This window comes from Anguilla anguilla, chromosome 16 (genome assembly GCF_013347855.1).
Source record: "Anguilla anguilla isolate fAngAng1 chromosome 16, fAngAng1.pri, whole genome shotgun sequence".
Classification (NCBI taxonomy): Eukaryota; Metazoa; Chordata; class Actinopteri; order Anguilliformes; family Anguillidae; genus Anguilla; species Anguilla anguilla.
The window spans coordinates 26,544,124-26,568,920 of NC_049216.1; the positions used below are offsets into that span (position 1 = coordinate 26,544,124).

The 24,797-nt window shown below is 44.0% G+C and overlaps 1 protein-coding gene across 2 annotated transcripts in view; it reads right to left on the minus strand.

The window, feature by feature from the left end:
* Positions 1-1,619: 1,619 nt before the first annotated feature.
* Positions 1,620-24,797, minus strand: part of LOC118215466 (transcription initiation factor TFIID subunit 4-like) — a 73,336-nt gene continuing 50,158 nt past the window's right edge. For both annotated transcript variants that reach the window (XM_035396307.1, XM_035396306.1), the window contains exon 15: positions 1,620-3,851. In XM_035396307.1, coding sequence (XP_035252198.1) covers positions 3,678-3,851 — 174 coding nt within the window. In that variant the 3' untranslated portion in view covers positions 1,620-3,677. The remainder of the gene's footprint in view (positions 3,852-24,797) is intronic.

The window sequence follows — 24,797 nt, forward strand, 5'->3', positions numbered from 1 at the left end:
AATGTTTTAATAATTAGACTAGTATTAAAGGGCATGTGTTAATTTACAGTGTTTCCATCATTTGATTTTATTTGCATATTTGCGTTAATAAAAGGATGGACTGTTTATTTAATGTTTGTGTCCTGTCCTACTTCAGTATGGAGTGTGTTAATGTTCCGGTCCCATCCTCTTTCAGTTCATTTCTGAAAGAACAGTAGATCTTCCCAGCACTGTACATTTAGGCTATGCTCACATCAGGACTATGTGCTCTTGCACTTTAGGTTAGGTTGCTGCTGTAGCAAAACTAGTTTAGTTCAGTACAGTGGTCCACCAAATGTGGACTGTGAGATAACATTGAAAAAAAATACATTTTAACAAGGGGTGTGTCACAAGAAATGTATTTGCAGGCTCAGAAAGTTTGTAAACCGCTGGCCTAGCAGTCTAAGAAACGTGAGCATCAGTCCTGGTGGATACAAGTATAGTGCAGGGACTTCAATGTGTCACTGCTCTAATTGGTTCACACCTTCCACAAAGGGAAGTGTCACCATACTGATGAGAAAACATCAAGAGTGATCAATCTGGCTACAGAAATGACAACTTTATCCTGCTGCTTCTATTCAGTGCAAATTATTAGCGCATGTGGCATGCAGAAAAAGGTCATGTTTATTAGGAACACTGAATTTTACTAGAAATATCAAAGCATTTATTTGGCCTTCTCTCTGTTGCTCTGTTAGTGTAATTTTTCATTCCTGATTTCTTTTACCTTTGACAATTTTTGTTCTGGTGTTAACAAACAGAATACAAGTACACAAAAGGGAATTAAAATAGATTTCACAGCCACAGAAGGTCACACGATGAAACCCATTTTAATCACACAACATGTTATAAATCCATTCCACGATGGCAGAGTGGACAGCCAGCCACAGCAATCTAGAGCTTCCCAGTTAAACTGTGTAGAAAATTAACTTTTTTAGGGAGAAAACTAAATCATCGGCTTCGTGCTCTTCCAAGGGGACTTTCAAAAGTTGGCTCTCCTTTTTGAACAGCCTTGCAGGACCTGGTACCGAATCCCAGCGTTTCGCACCAAGTTAAACGCTTTGGTCCTTTCAAAATGCAGGAGCTTAATTAGCAGTGCTAATCCTAACGGGGACATTACTTCTAGCAGTGGGTACTTAAGTCAATTTGTATCTTACATACACAATGCTAGTAAATGGATAATGAGAGGGTTTGATTAACCTAGACCTTATTTCAGAGCCACTGTTCTGATGTTGACTGCGTGGAAAAGTGTGCCCACTGTACGCAAAGGGAAACTGAGGCTGAAGCCTTTTATTTAAAAATGAATTAAGAGATTTAACTGGCCAGACCAGAGGGATGCCCTCACATCGAATAGTATCTACTTTAATTTAATTATGTAATCGCTTTAATTCATCTGGTTTACTGTAGCTCAAGAACAATGCACTTACTTCACCCAGAAATGAAAGGAATTTTTGAAAACAGTTCTAGCTAACACAAGCAGTAGAAAGGTGAGATTTCCACAGTCCCTCTAGACTGCAGCAATCAGAAAATCTTGCTTTTATTTTCATGATTACATTTTTTCTATACCTCTTCACATGTTGGCAAGGGAATGATTACATACCCAGTTTAGTAAACAGCTTCTTTATTCCTTTACAAAATAGGTACAAATACAGAAGTATGCTTTTCACACAAACAGGAAAATTTCAGAATATGTACATTTTACCAAAAATAACAGTTCTAATAAACACATGGTCTCTGTAAACAATATGTACAAATTATCCATACATTAAAACACAATTTTCCATCTGTGTATATCAGTAATACCTCCCTAATAATATTTTGGCTAAAAAGCTGGAGGAATAGAAATGTCCTTCACCTTATTTATCAGAAACCATAAAAATAATTATTAAAATTATTGTCTTAAATCAGTGGATAAACAGGTCTATTTGTGCTTCGTTTAAATTATTTTGTATATTTCCTTTCTTCTGCTGTAGTACTTTACCAAGTTAAACTTGCATTGCCTGAAACATAGCAAGCTTAAAAGCAATTGCAAAAAAGTAATATTATATATAAATAGTTACAAAACAAGTTTCCCTTTAACTGCTATAGACAATACTGTTTAATGTTGAAACAAGACAGGTTTCATGTACATTAGTAACACATCTTTCGGATTGAATTGCAATAATATGCATTTAAAATTATCGGTGCTGTTTAAAAAAAAAAAGAAAAAAAAAAGCAAAAGCTTGAAAGCACATTGAAAAGCCACTGGAAAGGCTGTCCATACAGCGAACACATTTCTAAATGAGGCACCTACATAGAAACTCCAATTTAAAACAAAAAGGCCATGAAAATAAGGGTTGGGAAAGACCATAAAGACTCCACTGAAAACAACTTGTTCAGTGCAACTTGTGTCCAATGTGAGCATTAAAAACACAGGTCCACAATGGAGATCCACAAGAGGGAAGTTCTGCTTACCCTTCCCCAATCTAATCTGAGAGAGAGTAGCAGTGAAACTATTTCAAAGATCCTCCAGCCATTCCAACTGCTGAACTCTTAAGTAGGGCTCCAATGCATTTATAAGATCAGGGTTTAGGAAAGAGATTCAGAAGGGGAACATACAGTATCAATCATAATCATAATCAACATCATAATCATTGCTTCCAGCCCTTTGTCTGAACATCATGATTAAATGCAGCACTCCACTTACACTTAAAAACTGGTTTAAAAACAAGATTTCTGGAAATAATTCAATCATTTAAATCAACTTCCAGTGTTCTATTTAAATTTGTTGACATTGACAAAAGAAAAAATGGGGCTCAAGAATGATGCATGTCTATGGACCTACAGTATGCAACTGGTACAACACGAGCCGTAGATTAACAAAACATTCACGAATGAAATAACCAAATCTCTTTTTACCTTGATAAAAACGATAACCTTACATGATTTTTCATAACAACAGACTATTAACACATGAACTTTTGAATATTACTTTGACGCTAAAATATTGATGGTGTTAAAAGTTTGTACATGCTCAAACCCATTGAGAAAATGACTATTTACATTTAACTGTGTTCAGTGCCTGTGTTATGCCGTTGTTCCTCTTAATTCTAAACAATTAATTGATCCAAAAATATAAAACACAGATAGGCTAGTTGACGAGTTTCCAAAACTTTAAATACTTATTTTTCCTGAAATGCAATGACCCAAACTTGACACACTCCTAATCAACACTGTAGGCTGTGGTATAATATTTGGAATATATTGCTTTAAAAAATATATACAATCAATAATCCATCGCTTTGGGATAGTTCATTCGGTAAAATCGCCCGTCGATAGGCATGAAATATTTGGGCAGCCAGACGTGTGAAAGTTCAAACAAACACTAACGCAAACACACGTTTACATGTGTGACTCAAACCCAGACTTTACATGGCCTTCGTTAACATCCTGAATCTCTGCATTTTTCCCCCTCTCTTTATTACTCTGGTGCAAAAGCCACGGACAGGCAAAATCCGTTTTTCTCGTTTCTTTCGTCTTTCTCCTTCGTTTCTGTTAAAGTAACTCGGAAGGTCACAGCTGCGACACTGAGACAAAGCAAAATAACCCAATGAAAAGGCACATTTGCAGGAGATACAGAGAGAGAGAGAGAGAGAAGGAGAGGAGTGTAGAGGAGAGCGGAGCTACTTGAGCAGGGCCCGGTACAGTAAGAGGGAGCGGGCCGTCTCCCGCTCCTGCTCCATGTAGAAGATGAAGTCCCTGAGGTTGACGCGCGTGATGCGGTGCCGGGAGTACTGGCGGGAGGAGGCGGAGGCCGAGGAGGAGCCGGCCGGGGAGTCCACAGAACTCCCCGAAATCTGAGGAGAACGCGCAAAGCATTACATCATCACACTTCCATAGCACGCTCAGTTCATTTGCTGAAGGTGGCCAAATGGTGGGGTTCTTTTTGTCTGTTTGAATTCCTCCAGTCCAGAGGCCAACATCATTAATGAAGAACAATTTGCATTTATATTTTACTACACGTCCAACTGTAGGTTTTGATGATTATAAATGTAATGCATACACAGAATGCAAAGGTGAGCGAACATGCATGTTTGAGTATCTGAAGTCCTTCATCTTCGAAATACAGGCCTGTGAATGTTCTCATAACATGATGTCATGACAAGATGATATAGCCTTCCGGTCTGGAATATTTGTTTGGATTTAACTTCAAGGTAAAAACAAAATTTGAAAAACTCATAAAGATCCACCAAGGAAATGCAAGTTGGTAAGATGAAAACGACCAGCAAGCATATCAACAAAACACCCACTTAAATTGAGGCAGAAAGAAATAACAAGGCCATTTTAACTACAAACACCCCAAAACACCCACTCATAATCATATTGATTGCACCCCATAAACAAAGCATTATAGACTGATGCTAACTGCAAACATCTGGAAAATGAGAAGACAACACTGTTCATGTTTGTAAGTTCAAGTTGCAAATTTCTGACAACACTGTTCATGTTTGTAAGTATTAGAATACCACAAATATGACAATATGTGCCTTCATATAACCCATGATTGTAAAAAGCAAGGCTTTGAAAACAATCATTATAAAAATCAGAACAGACTGTGCCCACGCTGATGTTGCGGCTGGCCACCATACATCATGCTCTATCACACTCATAATGACTACGGTTTGAGAGAAACTGAAGTAGGGTCCACAGGGGGGAAAGAAAGGCATTGCCCTTAGGGTCATGACCCCTAATTAGAATGACCTTCCCTAATCAGGCCAATCGGATAAAACCTGCCCTGCTCACAGCCTTAGCATGCCAAAGATGGGCCTGCCCACTTCAGTACAATGGCTTGTGGACGGGGCCAATCAGACACGTTCCTCTCAGCTGACGAGCGTCCTCCGTTCGGGTACGGCTACGGGGTGGGAGGGTGAGAGAGGGCTGCTACAGTGAGCCAGCCCGTCCTTCTGGGGAAAATGAAGCCGAGCCTTGCACTAACAGCAGCTCCCTTAGTGAAGGAGGCCAGGGTGTGCGCGTCTGCTAGGACTGAAAGCTGATTTCACTTAATTCCGCTTCTTCCTCTTCCATTTTAATAAGTCGGCCTCCATTGCCAGTAACACAAACACTGCCATGTTGTTGTCTGTATCCATGGAGACCCATCAGCTTGGTGCAGATTCATGGGGGATTAAGAAAAAAGTCAAATAGTTGAGTGCCGTTTTTTTAAAACGGAGAGCAACAACACGTCAGCAAAAATGCTTTTTTTCCGTCAACAGAAATGAGTGTTTGTGTTTTAAGCCATACGAATGATGAAACTTCAGGATTTGTAAGGTTACACACTACAAGCAAAAGAAGAAAAACCAAACCTGAATTTGCCTTTGGTGTGAAAAGCTCATAAAAAAGTTGTTTAATATGTTTGCCGTTTTAAGGTGGCACACCATCACCACGGCACAATTAAGAGCAAAGACAGCACGGATGCATCCTTTCAGGCACCTGACCTCTCCTGAGATTCGGTGGAGACAGCGCTCCACACCTTCACGGCTCTCTCAGAGAGACAGACAGCGCGGCGAGAGCTTCCAGGTCTGCGCTGGCTTCAGAGCGGGCTCCCGGGGATCCAGTCGTGGCTTGCGTCTCCATCACCACGCCTTACAGACGAAGGCCCCCGGGCGCCGCTCCACACCTCGCCCTACAGTGACTAACTACAGTCAGGTACTCACAGGCAGCCAGCAAACAGGTCTGATTTCCCAAGCTCCCACACTGCCAGAGTGCGGACACAGAGGGGGGAGGCGAGGGGGGGGTACCAGCCTGAGACAGAGAGCCACACGCTGTAAACCTGGAGGGGGGGCTGGCTCCGTGTTACCGCTGCAGCAAACGTGCTCACGGCTCTGGGGCCCGGACGGAGAGCGGCTGCGCTCCCACTGCGTGACGAGCACACAGACCCGAGAGCGAAGGCTCAGTCTGCGGCTGCATTACACCCAAAGGTATGCGCAGAGCCCAGCCAGGGCCACTCAGACACGCAGCCCTGCCATTTCACAAGAGAAGGCGCTCCCTGGCTGCAGCGCGGGGGGTCTGGGAGGAGAGCTGACGGAGGAGGACAGGAATGTGGCTGTGAGGCAGCGTGGAGGAGCAGCAGCCCGGAGCAGTGGCGTGGAGCGGCGGGGTGGAGCAGCGGCGGCACAGGCCCGCCGGAACGCCGCCGATCCCCCCTGTGGGAACGCGGCGTGCGCCCCACCCCAGGGCGTGTCCTCCCGAGCGCTCGCAGCCGCGGGCGTCGTCACGCGCTGCATCCGCTCCGCCTGGGCGTGCCCTCTAACCGCGCCCCCGCTCCCCCCCCCCCCCCCCCGCTCCCGCCCACCTGCTCACTTCAGCGCAAAGCCAGGTGAGATCAAACGCCCTGTCGCACACACACACAAACACACACACACACACACACACACGCACCATCACACACACACACGCACCCTCACACACACACACACACAGGCACCCTCACACACACACACACACACACACACACAAACACACGCACCCTCACACACACACACACACACACACGCTCTTCTCTGAAGCCCCTGCTCGTTCCCAGCCAGCACACAGGCCATTTCCCCACACAGGGGTTGGGTAAACTGCACCGCGGGCCTCTGAGACACAAACGAGGCACTATTTTCCACACGGGACAGATATGGCGTAGCCCCAGGGCAAAATGGCGTAAGCGCTGGAGCCGGGCCAGCGCAGGGTCAACCCATCACGGTCTCACGGGTAGAGACCCGTGACAAAAATCCAACCGCAGCCTGGAGCCGGGAGGACGCGGCCAAAACGGCCACAGCGTCACAGACGTGTCACCGAAACCTGAGAACACTCCACCACAAACGCAAACGCTGCGTCTGATCACTGCCGAAGGTCTTTACTGGAAAAATGTAATCTGTCCGATGATTCTCCTCAGCTCTGTGTTGGTTACAGTCTCTGTTTTAAGAACTCTAATCCGCTCTGTCTCTCTGTGTGCTTTTCTCCTGATGTGGAGACACATTGCTTAATACTGCCTCATTTGGAAACCTTCAAGTTCAAGTTGCAACTTTCTGATACGCTCAGAACACTACACAGTAGACCACAGCAAACATGGTAGATTCTCATAGATCTCATCTACAGTTGCAATTTATTTTGGGAAAACAACATTTTTCAGCTTATCGTTGCATTAAAAAATACTTGCAGTTTCCAGAGCCTCGCGTAATTTAAAAAGTACAATACAAGAGAAAGAATGTACATCTACAACAGAGCTGAAGCTGCGGGCTCCCCAGAGCACTGACGTCCTCTGAGGCCAGTCTGTAATTATTAAGACATCGCGGATCTCCTACAGTTTCTCCTCCGTTTACAGAACGGGGCCAAAATTAGCTCCCAAATTGCCACATTTACTTTCAACTATGCGCTGTTTTTGTTTCTCTCGGTCTGAAGCGAAATCCCCCCTTTCCTGCCCTCTCCCATCCCTCCCCCTCCCCCGCCCCCTCCCCCCTTCCCCCCTCGTACTGTCCCACGGTTTTTTGGTCTTCTTTTTTGCCGATCAGCACCTTTTGGAGTTGGAATGGCATCAGACCTCGGTGGTAGCGCAAATATTGGATTTGGCTGGGGTGACACCTGGGGGCTGGGGGTTAATAGCCCGGTTTGCCGGGCACACGGAGAGCGGGGGCCCAGCAGAGCTCAAAGCCTGCTGCCTCAGCACAAAGCAGCAGTCAGGCTGTCAGGACGTGCCTCGCTCGCAGGGACGGGATCCAAGCAGGCCCGCTTCCACACACGCCGGCTACGCTCGCCAATGGGAAAGCAAATACAATGTGCCAGTGATTCACAGCCACTCTGGACACTGCATGACTGAACATACAATCAGCAGGACAAGCAAGTCTGACTATATACAGTATAATGTGCAAGGAGTTTATGTTACTCCGTTTTATAGATACAGAAATGCTCCTTTTCCTCACACACACAGGCACACACACATGCACGCACATGTGCACACACACACACGCACACGCGCGCACACACACACACACACACACATGCACGCACACACGTGCATACGCACACACACACACACACACACACACACACAAGCCCCATTTCTCCTCATTGAACATTCAGTGCTGGCTATGAGGTGGCCACAGTGCTCCACTTAAATCCAGCCGTCCAAGACCACGGTCAAAAAGCTATGGAATGAAATCCCACATCAGCTCGATCAGCATCATTTACAATGGCCATCAAGCAATGCACTGCAACACATTACAAAATATCTAGTTACTGGTGTCTTAATTTAACTGAACTACTGCACTACCCAGGTTAACAGCAAAACAGAATAATACATGCTCTGTAATGTATTTCTCTGTATAAGTATTTCTGAAAGCAAACTAAGTGAGGAGACGACCTCCAATACGCCAGTCTAGTTAAAGGCAAGACTGCGCAAGATTGAGCAAGACCAGGCACGACTGGACAAAATTAGGAGATTAACGATTATTCAAAGGAAACTGTTTGCAAAAGTAAAGATGGTGGAAACCAGAGCACATGCGGGAAAAGAGTTTTCAGCTTCATTACAGGCAGCTTATCGTCAGTAACTGCTAATATATTTGTATATCCATGAGTCATTCATAACCTCCTTTTATTAGCCAAACAGATACACTTACCTGCATGAGAAATAGCACAGAAAGTACTGCGATGCAGTAAGAAAGGGTAGAAATAGGCTCAGTGAGCATCACAAAACTGAAATAATAGTACAAGTAAAAGTCAAGCAATGCTGGAGCTCAATTGGTCAGATACAGTTTATGTTATACCCAAAGGGGAAATGCCCAGCACTGACTAAGTTCACGAACATCCTATTACCCCGCTCACACTGTTAGGAAACAAAATCAATTCATACATACCAAATATTATGAAAATAATACTCTTGAGAAGTCACCCAAGTACAATTTGAACAATTTTTTTTCAACCTGCTCCAAACTTCATCCAGCTCTTGCCAGTATTTTAATGACTTACTGAGGAACACTAAATTACTTTAGCAACTTACTGGGATGCACTGCAGTACGCACTCTAATGGAAAGCACTTTCAAAAAGAAGGTAGAGATTTCCTCTGTACAATCAGTGCTACAGTATCTTAAAGTAGGTCAAACTTTGATTAGAAATGACTATTTTTCCATGATCCCACAAGGATCTTTCTGTCATATGAGATCAGAACTAGGCACGAACGCACTGTAACTTTGATATAATTAACTGTTATTTAAAATGAGGATAATGGCAAGGATAGTAAATAAATAAATTAATAAAGTAACAGGCTAGGGGGTAACTGCCAGTTACACAGCAGTTAAGCTATTTGTCAACGGTTTTTCATGAAGAATGACACAATGACCCCCTCAACAACTGCTACAGTGTAAACTCTTACAAGACAGAGTGGTCACAATGCCAGACAGCGATAAAGCTGCTACCTCCTGGAGCTTGGGATGAGTCCCTAAAGGAATATTAAGACCAAGCATACAAGTCACAAGAGATTGAATCAGTGACTTACCTAGTAAAGAATCAAACACTTTAGACAGCTGCTTGCATCATTTCTTATAAGTAAATGAATAAAGGTCAAAAGGAATTTGTTCGTAATCAAGGTCAAACTTTATCAAGGGTATGCATTTATTTTGGAGGTTTGGCCATACAGGCACATGACTGCAGTAAACTTGAGCACTGGCAAAATATCAGCCATTTGGGCAACAACACTGCAGACTATTCACGAAGCTGTACTGCTGTTCCTCCTGAATTCACACATGGGAAGAGCGTTCCAAGAAGCATTTGCTACTTGCTGTTTCAGCATCATTGCTGATGGGCAGGGTAGCCAGAGCAGCATCTGAAAAACAGGAGTCTGTCCACGGACATTCTCCATGGCCTCTACTCTCAGCCTGAGAAAGAGGCCGCATGTACAGGTTATATACTGAACTGTGCCCAGCCTGGTCATCAGCAGCACTATCCACTAACGCCCTGCTCCATCTCCAGCCTCAAAGTGGGAACTCCCAAGTAGGAAATGTGATGGCGACTCATGGTCAAATGCGAAGCCAGCCCACTCTAGCCAATCTGTCACTATTCAACCTAATATAAGCTGAGATAGCACACCCGGACACCGGTACAGATGTATGAGAAAGGCTACCAGAGCTGTACAAATGAATAGCTTCCACAGCCATCTTCAACACTAATAGGTGCCATTCTGCCTCATCACCTCAGATGTTACTATGATACCTGTATGGGAATACGCAAAAAGGTCCCAATACCTCATCCAATCTGCCTGGATCACAAGATCCCCTAGACAATGCCAACACCTCACAGGCAGAGAGAATCTTGGAGTCGCAGTAACCAATCAGTACAAAGTAATGCAATCAGCTGACCATCTGGTAGAGGTAAGCTGGGAGTATACTTAAGAAGGCAAACTCAGCTGAAAATGAACTCAGCATACAAATGTGTGTATATTTTTACTTTTTTAATTTAACAGCTGACTGCTTAAACAACACATAGGGGTATACAGAAGCTGTGCTTGCTGTTCACCTACAACATGTGATATGCTGACACGAGAGGCGGTACTCAAAGTAAACTTCACTGACTGACAGCAAGCAGCTCCAATGGAACGCCAGAATGAAAGGGTTACTGTCCACTGTGAGGGTGAACCACACTAGCAGTATCACTGACTGAGTGCCACGGAGCAAAGCTGTACCACATGTTAACTGATTTTCCGCCTTTCAAACAAAACAGTTCCACCACCCATCTCTTTCTGCATGCGTCCCCCACGTTTACAATGTGAAGACCCGCAACTGCAGAACAGCCTCTTCTTGCTCACCATTCCAAGTTCCCAGTCTTGAGGGGAAAAATACTTCATCCACAGCTATTTTTTACCCTTTCTCCGATGCCGTTCATTAATTAACAACAGAAATGTTTTCTTTTAAATACATTGATGCAAGATGAGGACATGGGGAAAGAGTCAACAGATGTGGGTTAAATTGCCGCTGGCCTTTTGACATAGCCTGGGTGAGGCATTTGATGTGGGGTTAGTTAAGCTCTAATAAATGTATAAAGAATTAGAGTAACAATTTGCAGATGTCCAACTATACATTGTTCGTCAAAAAAAAGCCCTTCGTAGTCTCAAAATCAAAGATGGGTAAGATGTGCACAATTAGCAAGTGTGTTTAATAGAATCTCAAAAAATCTTCGGAGTCAGTCCACTGACAGCAGAGTGGGAACAGTGACAGGCTTGCTAATATGCCTGGTTCACGCATAAGCACATACCTAAGAAGGCAAGCTACCTAACACGTATGGGGAAGCCCTAAACTATACTCTCCAGCCCTTCTTCCTGAATACCACAGTAAAAGCCATCATAAAAGGGGGAATGTTTTCACCCCAGCTGAAGTAAAACACATCCTTTTTTTTCCTAGGGGCAGGGCAATTTGTTTCCTTTTGTCACTTCTCATATTACAATAAAATCTAAAATAATCAAAATAGCTACACGCTCCCATCTGGGCTTCGCCCCGGTCTCTGGAGAGAGGGAAGGAGAAGGGCAGAGGAAAGAGAGAAGCAGAGCTCCGCCTTTCTGATCCTGATGAAAAATGGTGGAATTAAATTCAAAACAAACAACTTCAATTCAATCCCCAACTATAGAACAACAAATCTTAAAAATGGCCGGTTGCAAAGCATCTTAATACCCGTATAAAGCATAAAAACAGCCACGCTGCTCCGTGGCAATGCATAGCAACCGTACAGAATTTCAGTCAAGGAGAAAGAAGGCAAAAACACCTTATTACTTCTAACTCCTGCAAGCCATTTTGGTCTCCAAAGGTTTTAGACTGCCGGAGGCCATGTGTCTGCAGTGTTTCGGGAAATGACTTGCCTTCGCACGAACACTGCTATGTTCTGCAGCGCCGCTGCCCCCAGCATCCCCGCTCAATTTCTGTTTTTAACCCTTCGCTGGCTTCCCCCGGCTGCCTGCCTCGCAAACGCGGAGCCCTCGCGCTCGGCACAGCCGTCGCATTGTTCAGCGCGTCAGACCAGACACACGCCAGCACATGCGTTAACCTTCCCCTGTCCAATTACGCCGCGCGAGCACGTCGCAGTATTTAAAAAAACACGAGACCGAAACGACATAACGTTACATGAAACCGACAGTCTGAGAAAAGAAAAAAAAAAAAAAAAAGACGGAACACGAACAAGAAATCCTGTCATTTTACAGACGATCCGGGGTGAAGTGCAACGCTGTTTTACAGTCAAATGTATATTAACCGTGGATTAAATCTGCAAACTAGTTGACACAACACATAATTAAAACATCTCGCTTCAGGTCAGGAATTTTCTAATTAGTAGTGTACTGACAAAGCTGCAATTGCATCGCCTGGAGTTTCTTAGTCCACAGGTTACAGCTGAGATGAAAGCTGACCCTAAAGCTGAATTCTAGAGGGCTGCTCATGCATTTCCTTAGAAAACAGTCACAGGGTCACCAAGCTAAACAGTGTGTAGCACACACAATGCACTCCCTACACAAAGCACTCAAAACTTTCTTGCCCTGAAACGCTAAACATTTGCTCTTTTTCTCCTTTTTTTTTTTACTAGGGTGTAACAAAAGATATTTTATACAGGGGAGAGAATAAATTCTCTGTATATTTATCGTGCTTTCTTGCTGCTAGACAACTGCGGAGGAGCAAATGAACCATTTTTAATTTGGTATGTTCACGAAAAAATTTTGGACAGCTCACAAAGAAAGGACCACGGCTGGATTTTGAGACAGTATCATGGTTGGCTCCATCACTACAAGATGTAGCTAATTTTATTGTTACTGAAACATGCAGACCGAATTCATCTGGGTAACGCTGCTAGGGAAGGGCCATTTTGGCCTGTGCACAATACAAAAATTTATGCATTGAACTCATTTGCTTTACATGAAAGCTTTTATTAAAATCTTATTTGATGGTAGCTCCTACTAAAAGGCTCCAAACGAGGCTTTGAAAGAAAAAGCCTAACAATGCTTTCTTTTCTTTACCCAAAAAAATGCAAAGACCATTTAAATGTACTTGAAAATTAGGATTAAAATATCAGACCAAGAATCTTTTTCTGTGCACGAGATCTGCAGTGAAACTTTACAGCATTAAATATTCAAACCATTTCATAAATAAAATGAACCCAATTAAAGATAAAATGTGGGAATCGTAATGAGCCTCAAATCAGAATCCTGGTCTTCAGAAGTCCCCACTAATGAGGCATTGTTGGTTTTTCACCCTTCAGTGGTCCGGCACTGTCATTCGTCGAGCTTTTTATGTTTCCAACTGACTCATTCGCCTTGGCTTTGTAGAACACCACAACGCTGTGCAACGGACAGCAGTTAGCATGAGGTCACTACCACCTGAACATCATGGTGGGATCATTGCTGTCTCTTTAGCGTAGTCTAAAATGGAGACACACAATATACCAAAAGCCAACCTGTTTACACACCGGCAGGATTATTACTATCATTATAATTATGATGATGACACATACATGCACACATACAAGGGATACAAGAAACAAATAACTTGGTAATCAGATACATGCTTTCTCTACTCAAACAGTATTTGGATACACTTTGGTTTTTGTTTTTAAATAATTCTGGAAGGAGGAGGGGTGTAGTGGGGTTTTTTGGTTTTTTGTCTAGAAGAAAGGACAGAAGGCTGGAGACAATCAGTGTTAACAAAATTATTAAATGCAATTATCACATGAAACTTTTAGGGAATGAAAAGTCTATAGCATAACAATATTTTAACCAAAGCAATTATTTATGAATTCTGATTAACATTACTATTAAATGACTATTCAGATGACAACTGCTCTGTGTCCATGCTGATAAAAATAGAATGCTTTGCTTCTAATTGCTTTCATGCTTCACATGAAATAACTGGATGAGCAATGGTGATTTTGCTTCATTTTGGAAAGCAGGTGAGCCATCAAACATTACCGCCTAGCTTTGTTCACATGAAATCGGTCAACACTAAATCAGTATATTTACATAAGGTCACTCATGTATTCAGGAGGTGTAATGCCCACTCAATATTGGCTACAAAATTCAAGGCAAATTTTATGCAATTAAAAAATTGTTTGAATTTTCTAAGATGTACATGTCAAGCAAGTATCTGAATATTCAAATACTCATGTACATGCCTAATATACTGCATATGTATAAGTAGTTTGTCATTTGTATTACATAATATTATTTTGCAGATCATTACTATTATAACTGTCCACTATTTTTAACAAATCCTATTAAATAAGTGAGTAGGAATAAAGATGAGAAATAATTAGCTTGCTTTCTTCCTGCTAACAACATGAGCAATGAGACAATCAGATCAAATGTCAATCTACTGTTGTCCCTGTCTGAGAGAAAATGTCATGACATGATCCCATTTCACAAAAGGCTTCAACCTCCAAACAACCAAAGTGCTCACTGTCTGTGAAATTTTCATGTCAACTGAGGGAATACACAGCACTGGAGGGTGTGGAAACCAGACTGAAAGTTACACTTTTTAATTTCAGGAATAGAATCAGTCCTTTAAGTTAAAATGACACAAATTTGGAATAAAAGGATTTCCCCAACTGTCAACTCCAGAGTCCTGCTCCCGTATTCCTTTTACCAAGCCCTCCATATGAAACACAAGTTCCAAGGAGTGTCAACTGTGAACCAAGGGGAATGCTATGAAGTGAACGACTGCATGACTTCACGATGAGTCTTCTTTGAGGGAAAGGCATAAATAGTCGTCATGTTTAATACTAATGAGGCACACATTAGGAGTGGATCTTGGCATGAAAAATTCTGAACAATTAGAGATAAATTCCAGGGCATATGGAAGCCTGTCAAAATCAAGGGAAAAAAACATTTAACCATTGTCTGTGAATATGACTTCTAAGAATACTCCCTTCAACCTGCATGAAATGATTTTGGAAAAACTACAGAATATTAGATAAAAATCTAAATGGATCTCAATAAATGAATCAGATTGCCTAATAAATCAAATTCTGTTTTCATATCCACGGAAAACATGTCAATCGACATCATATCCATGTAACAAAGAAACTATTTAACTGCTCTATAAATATTTTAAATGAAGCGTACACTGACCTACGATACAGGTTACATGAAGTGAGAATTTATATTTCTGTTACCTGTCAGTTCAGAGCCTGTACTACACAATAAAATGCAGCTAATGTGAGGAACTCTACCCTCACACTCATGCTGTTGTTTCCTCCAGCGCGCTGGCTACAAGCTGAAAGATGGGAGCAGCAGATAAGCACGGAGTGCTCAACGCAAGCGTGTTCCACAACATGCGCTCTCTCGTCTGGCAGATTTAGCGATCTCCACATTGGTCCTGACACTAAATAGACCACGGGAACACACAGTGGAGGTGAGGGGTCAATAGGGGACGTCTCCTTCCACAATCATCTTCCATTTTTCTTCGAATACAGGCATCCCTGGTCCCATTTCCCCTTCTCTCAGCACCACACAGGCCCCACACAGTGCAGCTTCATCTCGCTGCCTCCCGAGTTTATCTTTATTTTTAATATATGTGTTCTACTGGCTTGTATGGGTCCCGCGCAGCGTTTTTTGGCAACCTGCAAAAGACACTTTGCCTTTGAAATGAGATTTGTATATGTGCAATCCCTAACTACATATTGACTCAATTTAAACCTACACCCTGCTCTGCGATGTTAATTACTCGTCTTTGTAAAGGAAATTCTCCCGTTTTTTTTTTCCCCCCGCACTGCTAGCTGGCGGCCGCGGGCTAGCCCGCCGGCGCCTGCTCTGAAGCGTCCTGCGGGGCGGCCCGCTAGCCGAGCCGAGCCGCCGCGGCGCTGGGTGAGAACCATTGTGTTCAAAGCCAATGTTGAGATTCTATTAAACAGGCGCGCTCACTACTGCACACATTCGCTTTTTTTTCCCCCTCCCGTTCTGCTCGGCTCCAGTGCACTTCCCAGACGCATCATACATTCTAATCAGGACACGGCAGTGGAGACCGGGCCCAGCGTAATGACCGGCCAATAGAGACCACATGCAAATGTTTAAGGCATGTCGACAGGTTAAGACCACCCGCGAGCGCAGGCAGCACAGGTTCTCGAAAAGAGGCCTGTGCACTGCACTGCCTGTTCCATTACGGCTGGCCCCCAACAATGAAAGAGTATCTGAGCGCACAGGGAACACAGGCAGCAACACAAATCATCTGAAGCAATGTGCAATGACATCACATAAGAACGCAAAAATAATTTATGCTGTTATGTTCCTTACATAATTACAAATTACTGTGCTTTACCAATGCACTGTATTAAACAATGCAGTGAATGTAGCTGGAGTTATGTTGAATCAATGGCTGCATTGTAAGCAACATATTGAAATCAGTGCACTGAAATGACTGCATGCATTGTAAATATGACGCATCAGGGAACCTCCGTATACAGGCACTTTCGATGTTCTCAAACACAATAGGGCTGTATTGCTATTTTTTTGTCTTGCTTTGTTTTTGAAAGGACAAATCTCTGACAGCCTGACATTTGCATACTTCACATTATGAGGAGCTGAAAAAGAGGAGTGATTAGTGGCTGCATTATGTGTGCATGCCAAACATTTTTCCAAAGCTTTTTGAAACCCACAAAATGAATACAAATCTAAGGACTCATTTAATTCTTGCATTTCTAATACAACTGTTCATGTGTGGACCATATGTTCTAAATCACACCTGCACAACATTACTTCCTCCCAATATAATATCCTACCTACAATGTTGTTCTAAATGTGAACCCAAAATCCGTTCATCATTCAAATGGGCAGTGCGCCATTTATCCTATTTAACAAAGAAAAACAGTGTGGCCCTGTGTACGGCTGCACATGATGAATGCTAAGTAATTTCTCCCTTTTTCAAATGAATTTGGCTATATTAAAATCTGAATAGGTTGTGACATTATTTACCAAAAGGAATAATGGCAGAACGGCATCCCTAATTGTGCCTGCTAATTAGCTCAGGATGTCTAATTCCCATTGCAGTCAGTGCACTAATGGTGAGGCTCTTAGAAGCGGATACTATTGCTTGAATCCTAAAAAAAACATATGTTCCCCCCCGAAACAAATTTGGCTGCACTCTACATTACACAAGCAATGATTGATTCTAAATCTTAATTAGGAAAACATCGAATATGCGAGTGATTTAATGAACTGTGTACCTTGTCAAACAGCTGGGGTGAATACATTTACTGAAATCAGAGATACATTTAATGATTTGGGCAATTAATTACAGATCCCACGATAATCTCCCAGGATACTGAAGCGATGCCCAGACCCTGTGGCTCGGGCCTTTGCCAGGGCCACTGCCCTAATGAAACCTACCCGGCAAATATTTGCCTTCCCCAAATTTCAGGGCAAAGCACTAACAAATTAACATATCACACATTAGAAATCCCTTAATATGTCTACTTAAATACCATCAACAGTAACAAACAGAAATATCCTGAATATTATATTATATATTATAATTAAATGTTCTTAAATCATAACGTTTTAATAGTGATTGAAATAGCAGGTATAGATAAAATTAGTGTATTCACAGTGAATAATCTGGATAAGATGCGCTGTACATAAGCAGGGGAGCTGAAGGATCACCCGTCATTACCTACTCATGCTTTTTTAATTTACATTTATTTAGATACAAAAATTCAGGAGAAATATAACAAAGGGTGCTTTCAAGGCAAGGCTTCTAGACCCTGCAAAGGTTTTTTCCCCCTGTTAGAAGTCATTGCTAACTTGTTAAAATTGATCAAATGGGAGTGAATAGAGGGAGAGAAAAAATTAAGCTGAGTCGAAAAGTGTGACTTGGATTTAATATTTTATAATTGCCAAGGGACATTCTGAGATCAATGAATTTTTGCCCAAGACGCACATCAGAAAGAGATGTACTTCAGTCTTTTTAGGGAACATTGGTCTATTTAATTCCAGCGTCTGACGCATGTGAAATATGCCTTCCCTGGCCCTCTTCTCTCCCCCGCGGCACCGCTGCCGGCACACATTACCACTTTTAATGGGCCGCCATTTGAGTAGAGGCAAGTAAGCCAATAACCCATTCTCACTAATGGATCCGCTTGTTTGTTCACTTGCACCATTTTCTGGAGCTAATTTTAGCCTTAGTGGGGTTTTTTTTCTGCAAAAAGGCAGGGAAATGGGGGGAAGGGGGGAAGGGAGGGGGGGTAAAAAGAACATGGAACGTGTCCTTTATACAGAAATGATGTAGAATGTTCTAGAGCCTGGAAAGCAGCCGTCTGCACTGCGGCTCGGGCAGCCCGTGTCTGTCGGGTATAAAAGCGTTTGCGTGGCCACCGGCCCCTGAGACTGGCGCTACGCGGCGGGCAGAGGCGGCGCAGGATGCGGCGATGGGCAGCGCGGGCGCCTCGCAGCAGACAGGCTGGGCGTGAGCGCGGAGACGGGGGTGCGGGGCGAGGGGCGCGGGGTTGGGGGGGGGGGGGGGCGCGGGGCGGGGGAGGCGCCCGTGGCGGGCTTGGCTTGGCTGGGGATCAACAGTCAACACAAAGGTCCCAAGAGCTTGGCTCTGTGCCTTTAACTCAGCAGGGGGGCTCGGGGAGGGAGACAGAGCTGGAGAGAACTGGAGGGGGTTGGGAGCACAGAAAACAAATAGCACCCAATTAACCCTCTTCACAGGACTGAAATATTATGGCCTTTCTAAGTGTTTGGGTGGGTCTTCCAAAACTACATTAATGCGCTATCCCCAGGTCCACATGCACAGAAAGGGAGGAAATGACACAGAGTCTTAGTCTCAGATGGAGTTACGCACTAAGGGTATACGCAAAAGGAATAACGCAACCAATGATTGGTGTAAAACAAATACCGCAACCAATCACTGGTCATTTTACTGGTTTTGTGCTAAAAAGATTTTGCATGTGCTAAAGGTCTTAGTAAATCAGGCCCAAAATATCAACATTTTTAAGCGGTTTCTCCAGAGCTCCTTGAGTAAGTTTCATTTTTCACAACAGCTATATATAAACAAAAGCTGCTAATCATCATTCTTTTGAACAATGATTGCCAGATTTAACTCAGTCAAAACAAGAAACGTGCTAAAGATTGTGATAAGGCTGATTCTGAACCAGTGTTACTTAAATATTCTCCCCCTGCTCTTGCATGTGTGTCAGACAGGTACCTTAGCAAGCCTTGCATCTCAATGCATAAATTAAGTTCTTCCATCTGCAAACAATATTCTGCCCCTCTTTTTAATCTAGCATCTTTTCCCGAGCTAAGGAATAAACACATTCAAGCCACGTTCAGGGTTTTATTTGATCAGAGCACACTGCCCACGTGACGTTCAGGCTTTCGGAAAATAAATAAAATTACAACAAAATAGAATAAATCCCGCATGTGCTTGAAGAGCAAGAAAAACCTGCAGGACTTCAAAAGCCTGTGTGTAAAAGGCACGCCGGAGCTAAGGGACGAGGAGGCTAGAGCTCATCAGGGGGAGAGAACAATGGAATCATTTGGTATAGCACTGCTCTAAACACACAGACGGACTTCGCCAGCGCGAAGATCTGCCCAAGTTTGCCTCCGCATGGAAAAAGAAGCAAATTAAATCCTGACGCAGGAAACTCGATTCTGGATGTTTATGTTGCCATTTGTAGCGCGGAGTCATTTCGCCAGCTCTGTACGTTTTATCATTCTCTCCGCTTCTCCCCAGCCACTGGCCTGCCACACTCCTTCCCCTGTTTTTAATGAAAGATCATTTCCACCATTTCTACTACTTTCTGTCCTCGGGCTCCAACCTTTTAAGCCGCGCAGTGTTGTCAACTAAAATAATAAAGACAAAACAAACTTTAATGAAGAGGAGCGAGGAATCTGCGGCTCCGCGCTAACGTCAGAATGCTACATCACCAGAAAAATCGCAGGCGAACGCCCTGGTGGACACACAAAAAGCAAAACAGCTGTTCGGCGCGCTGAATCAAAATAACTCAAACGCGCCGGGTTCATTTTCATACGCACGCATGCACGGTTTTATCTTAAGAAGCTCTCAAGCAGCAGGTACTGAAGGGGCAAGGAGAGTGAGGAGTAGCTGGGCGCAGTTCAGCAGTAAGAAGCCTAATGCGATTGCGACGATGTGAAAATGCCGAATGCCAGGTTTCTAAAGCGCTCACCTATTGGGCCTAATTCAGAGGACCACTGGCTGGAAAGGGAATATGGCACGTGTATTAAACTGCAGGGCATTATGGGTATGTTTAAACAGTGTAAAGCTGATGAAAGCAGGAAGAGTAACGCTCTGATGCAGTGGCATGATGGCTTGGTGGCGTCTCCCCATCCCACACCTCCCTGACCAGCAGGCTGAGCCCCACATCGCAGTCCCTCCATGTCCCCAACTCACAGAAAGCTGCTGCTAATTTCACTCTTCATTATTTTAATCATATCAAGATTAACAAGGGAGGTAATTAATTTCTTTAAGATGGGTATCTTTTAAGTGCCTGGGGCTCAACTTTGTTGTCAAAACTGTATATTTAACGATGATAACAGTGCAAACTTAAATTAAAGGCAGCAATAATGAGTATAAGAATTTCACCACTGTTGAGGAGAAAAATCTGATTAATTTTTTTTTGTACTACCACTTATATTTTATATTCATACAAATTACATGCACATATATGCATTATCAATGATATACATATAAATATCTCACATATTCAAGTTGAAAAAATGCATATGAATAAATTGTGGTTCTGGAAAATACACTGCAGTTTAATTAAAATGATACTTTACATATACTGATTCCATGAAGTACACAGCATTTCACACAGTGTTCTAAAGCAGGCTGTTGAAAGGGCCTTACGCAGGGATCTCTTTAAGAAAGGCTCCAGGCTCCCAACAGCCCCATGATGCAGTGCTTCTGCTGACCCAGGCCTTGAACGCGTCCCCTCTGTGGGCGTTACTCATTGACTGGCCGTGATCTGGCGCCGGCCCACACGGGGAGCTGTGGGACGGGGCCTGGGTCACGCACGAGCGCTTCCCTTTCCACCGCGCGCTGTCCCGGGCGTAAGAGGCTCCTCCGAGCCGAGGAGAGGAGACCGAACGGCGCGGCGGTGGTTAGACTGAAAGGGCAGTGCGGGTACGCGCACGCACGCGCTGACATCACGCGTGAGCGTTCTGAGGTGCTGCCGTTGTGCAGGATGTGTCGGAGGCTCCACAGGAACCCTCCCCTCCCCCACCCCCTACCCGACCACCTCCCAAACCCCACACCCCCCCTCCTCACCCTCCCCCCCCCCAACTCCACAGCATCTTGCATCTGCCTCCACAGAGCTGATCTTAGCATCTTTGGACAAGGGTGTTTAATCAAAGTCTGTTGGGCATGTCAGGATGCTACTGCAGTGGATTCATTTGTCATCCGTGCTTTCAATGCGGGGGGGATGGGGGGGGGGTGCACGTCTCACAGGCGTGTCACATCGCTGCTTCTCCCAGCACCCTTTAAACGGCTGTGTCTTACGTACTCGCTGTCCCCAGATTACACAGCTGTCCACGCGATGTCCAAGAGGAACAGCGTCATCTTCTCATTCGTGTCCTTCTCCATTACGCTCAGTGGCATCTGCACCCTTCTCTCTCACAGCTTTCTTCTTCCTCTCTTTTTTTATTACAAAAAGATTATTACCCCATTTCACTACTGCTGATATATTTATTAATGTATTTACGTAATTAATTAATTATTTTTCAGAGCAATAATGAAGTAAACTACCAGTAACTGAAGAGACAGTGCCAGAAGGTTTAAGTAATGCAGTTGAGCTGCTTGCTAGAAAAGGGCAGCTGTCTTATCCAGAGGGGTCAGAGTCAAGGTAAAGGACACTGTGCTTAACATCAAAACTGCATGTGGACATTAACTCTGGAGGAGCCATCTGGCGCAGTGCTCACCTTTCATACTCAGAAAAGATTCATGAATGGAGTTCCATACATATGAACAAAAAAAGCACATTTGTTTTGACAAGTGATACAGTATCCATATTCCGGGATATATCTCTTCAGACTTTGTTATTCCGATTGCAGTTTGAAATTGACCATTTGAAGCATGAAATTTCATTTATCTTTAATCACTTTACTTTAACTCATAATTATTCCATAACAGACTGATAAGAATGTTTCTTCTCATTTTCACGTGCTGGTGTATGCAGATAAAATGAATAACAAAGTACCTTTTATATGGTATATGGTATGTCATACCCTGTAAATTAATCTGAAAAGACTCCAATAGGCTCATCTCTATCTAATTTGAGAAAAGACCAAATAATTCTGAAACTAAAGACAGTGAGTAGGAGTGATTGCCAGAAAACATAAGAGGCCAAAGTTCAGAAATAAACAGCCAACATCATACACACTATCTCAGTTCTTCAGCCTATACTTTCTTGAATCCTGTACTTCATGTTGGGTATATGTACAAAGCTCACAGGCATCAACTTCAAGTAGCTGGTCATGTCATGCATATGCAAATGTCTGAAAACCATTCTCGCTCCCCCGGCATAAATTATTGATACATCCCTTTCTGATGGCCTGATATGACAGCTAATAAAGTCAGTTTCAGCCGCAGCCTCGAGGACCTCGTGCTACGCCCCCGACTGAGAAACGCCCCCCCGAACGAGAGCAGGACGGAGAGATGACTCCATCCCCTCTGAAGGTGTCACCTCAGGACTACCCTCTCAGGGCTTCCTGTTTATCTGTCTGAGGGCCTGGCCAATCTGTCCCAGGAGCAGATACGGAGGGGTCCGGCGCGGAGAACGACGGACTCAAAGTTGGGATTGATTTACTTCATTAACCAAGATTACAAGTTTAACTTACAAACCAGAGGTCAAAATTTCTCATTAACAAGGGGACCATGGAGAACTGCAGGGCCCAAAGACCACTCTTATTACTAACTACACATTTCAATCTGTCTTTGATGTTTCATGTCTACCCCCTCCCACCCCCCCATCCCCTTTCCACCCCCTTCCCCACCGATTTTTTTGGCAGAGGGGTTGATTTTAATTGTAGCTATAGAACACAGCGCAGTTTGCCTGAAAGCCAGCCTCCACATCTGCAGCGAGCACAGCTTTACTGATATTGGGTGCAGTCCATAGCCCGGGGCTAATTTTAATGGTTCCCCTTTTCATATGAGGCTCAGATTGTTTTCCACGTGATTCCTGTTAATTTAGCTGCAGGAAAGGGCATCAGTTTTCCTTGTGCTTCCCTCCTCCCTCTCTCCCCCTCTCTTTTCTGATCCATACTCTCAAAGTAGGTGAAATGAATTCAAATGAAAAGAAGTAACACCGCCGCTGTTAAATGGCCAGCCCACCTTTTACACATGCCTGTGTAATGCTGGTATGAGAACGAGGACAGAGCCAAACATGTCTGTGCAATTCGGCTATTGTTTTTTTTTCCCTCCCTGGCAAACGGGACGTTCGCTTTGACGTGATAAACGACTCGCAGTTTTTCGCTCCTTTTTCACTCACATTACTTAAAATGTCAGGATTCTGCACAAGGGTGAACTGCACTGCCCACTCCCCACCTTTTAAAATCACACTTCATTACTGACATTAAGGGTTGTGGTTTAAAAGATGCAGGGGTTTGTTGGCATTTGACAGTTGGGGCCAGCAACGTTTTCACCATGACTCCATGCCGTTTCCCAGGCACGACCAAACATCCTCTCAAATCATTTAAACGCCATCGATGGAGGACAACAGATACAGAGATAAATGCTGCTACATTTAGCTCAGTAGGTAAGGGGTAAAAATCACAGGTTTCTGATGGTGAAAGGTAGGGGAGAAGCAGCTGGATAAGATGAGCTGCTGCTGGTTCATTCATGCTTGCCCTGGTGACTGGAATGAGACACACTGCAATGCTAGTGCAGCCTGGTTGGAGTCCTGGAGCCACTGCTCCAGACATCTTGAGCCTTTCTACACCTAGAAAACCAGCAGCCAACCAGCCCAATATGGCTGAACCAAACCAAGCACACACCCCACAAATCACAGAAAAACACACGGAAAGAAATGTAATTAAAACCTATTCTTCCTTTAAAAAAAAAAATTAAAAAAAATCATGCTACTTAATATGAGACTTAAAACAGGGAATAAATATTTAATGGCCATGTCAATATTTACTGTCCCAAGGCAACTATAATTCAAGCAGGTAAATAAATTTCATTGGCAAGTCATGCATTTCATACCACAGGCTAATCATTTTCTACTGATTAATGTGCAGGGCGGAATGTGGATGCCTGACAGGGTCCTCCTGTATTGCGAGGGGGTGGGCGTGGGGGTGTGGAGGAGGGGGGGGGGGGCATGCAGTCGGGGTTCGGCAGCCATAACGCGTCCCTCTCCGTCAGCCCCCGCCTTCCCAGCGGACTTCAAAAAGCAAACATTTGCTGTGAGCGGGGGGTCAGGCCCCTCCCCCCCTGTCTGCGCGGTGACCCAGGGGCCACGGCCGCGGCGAGCCCCCCCCCTCCCCCCGCCCCCCCCCCCTTTATGAAACGCTTCCACCGCTGCCCTGTGGCTAATCCGCCCGCCAGAGCCCTGCAAGGCCCCCTTTGTTCAGTTCTGCGGGGCCAGATCAAGCCTGAGACAGACACCCCCGTCCTGACTGCATATCGCTTTCAAGCCCTTTGGCGGTCTGGGTCCGGGGCTGGGGCTGGGGCTGGGGCTGGGGCTTGCAACACCAAGTCACCTTCGCCAAACAAAAAAAAAAACAAAAAACTAAACACAAAAAAAAAGGGGGGGGGGGGGGGGGGCAGTGTGGCCTTTTTTTCTTTATT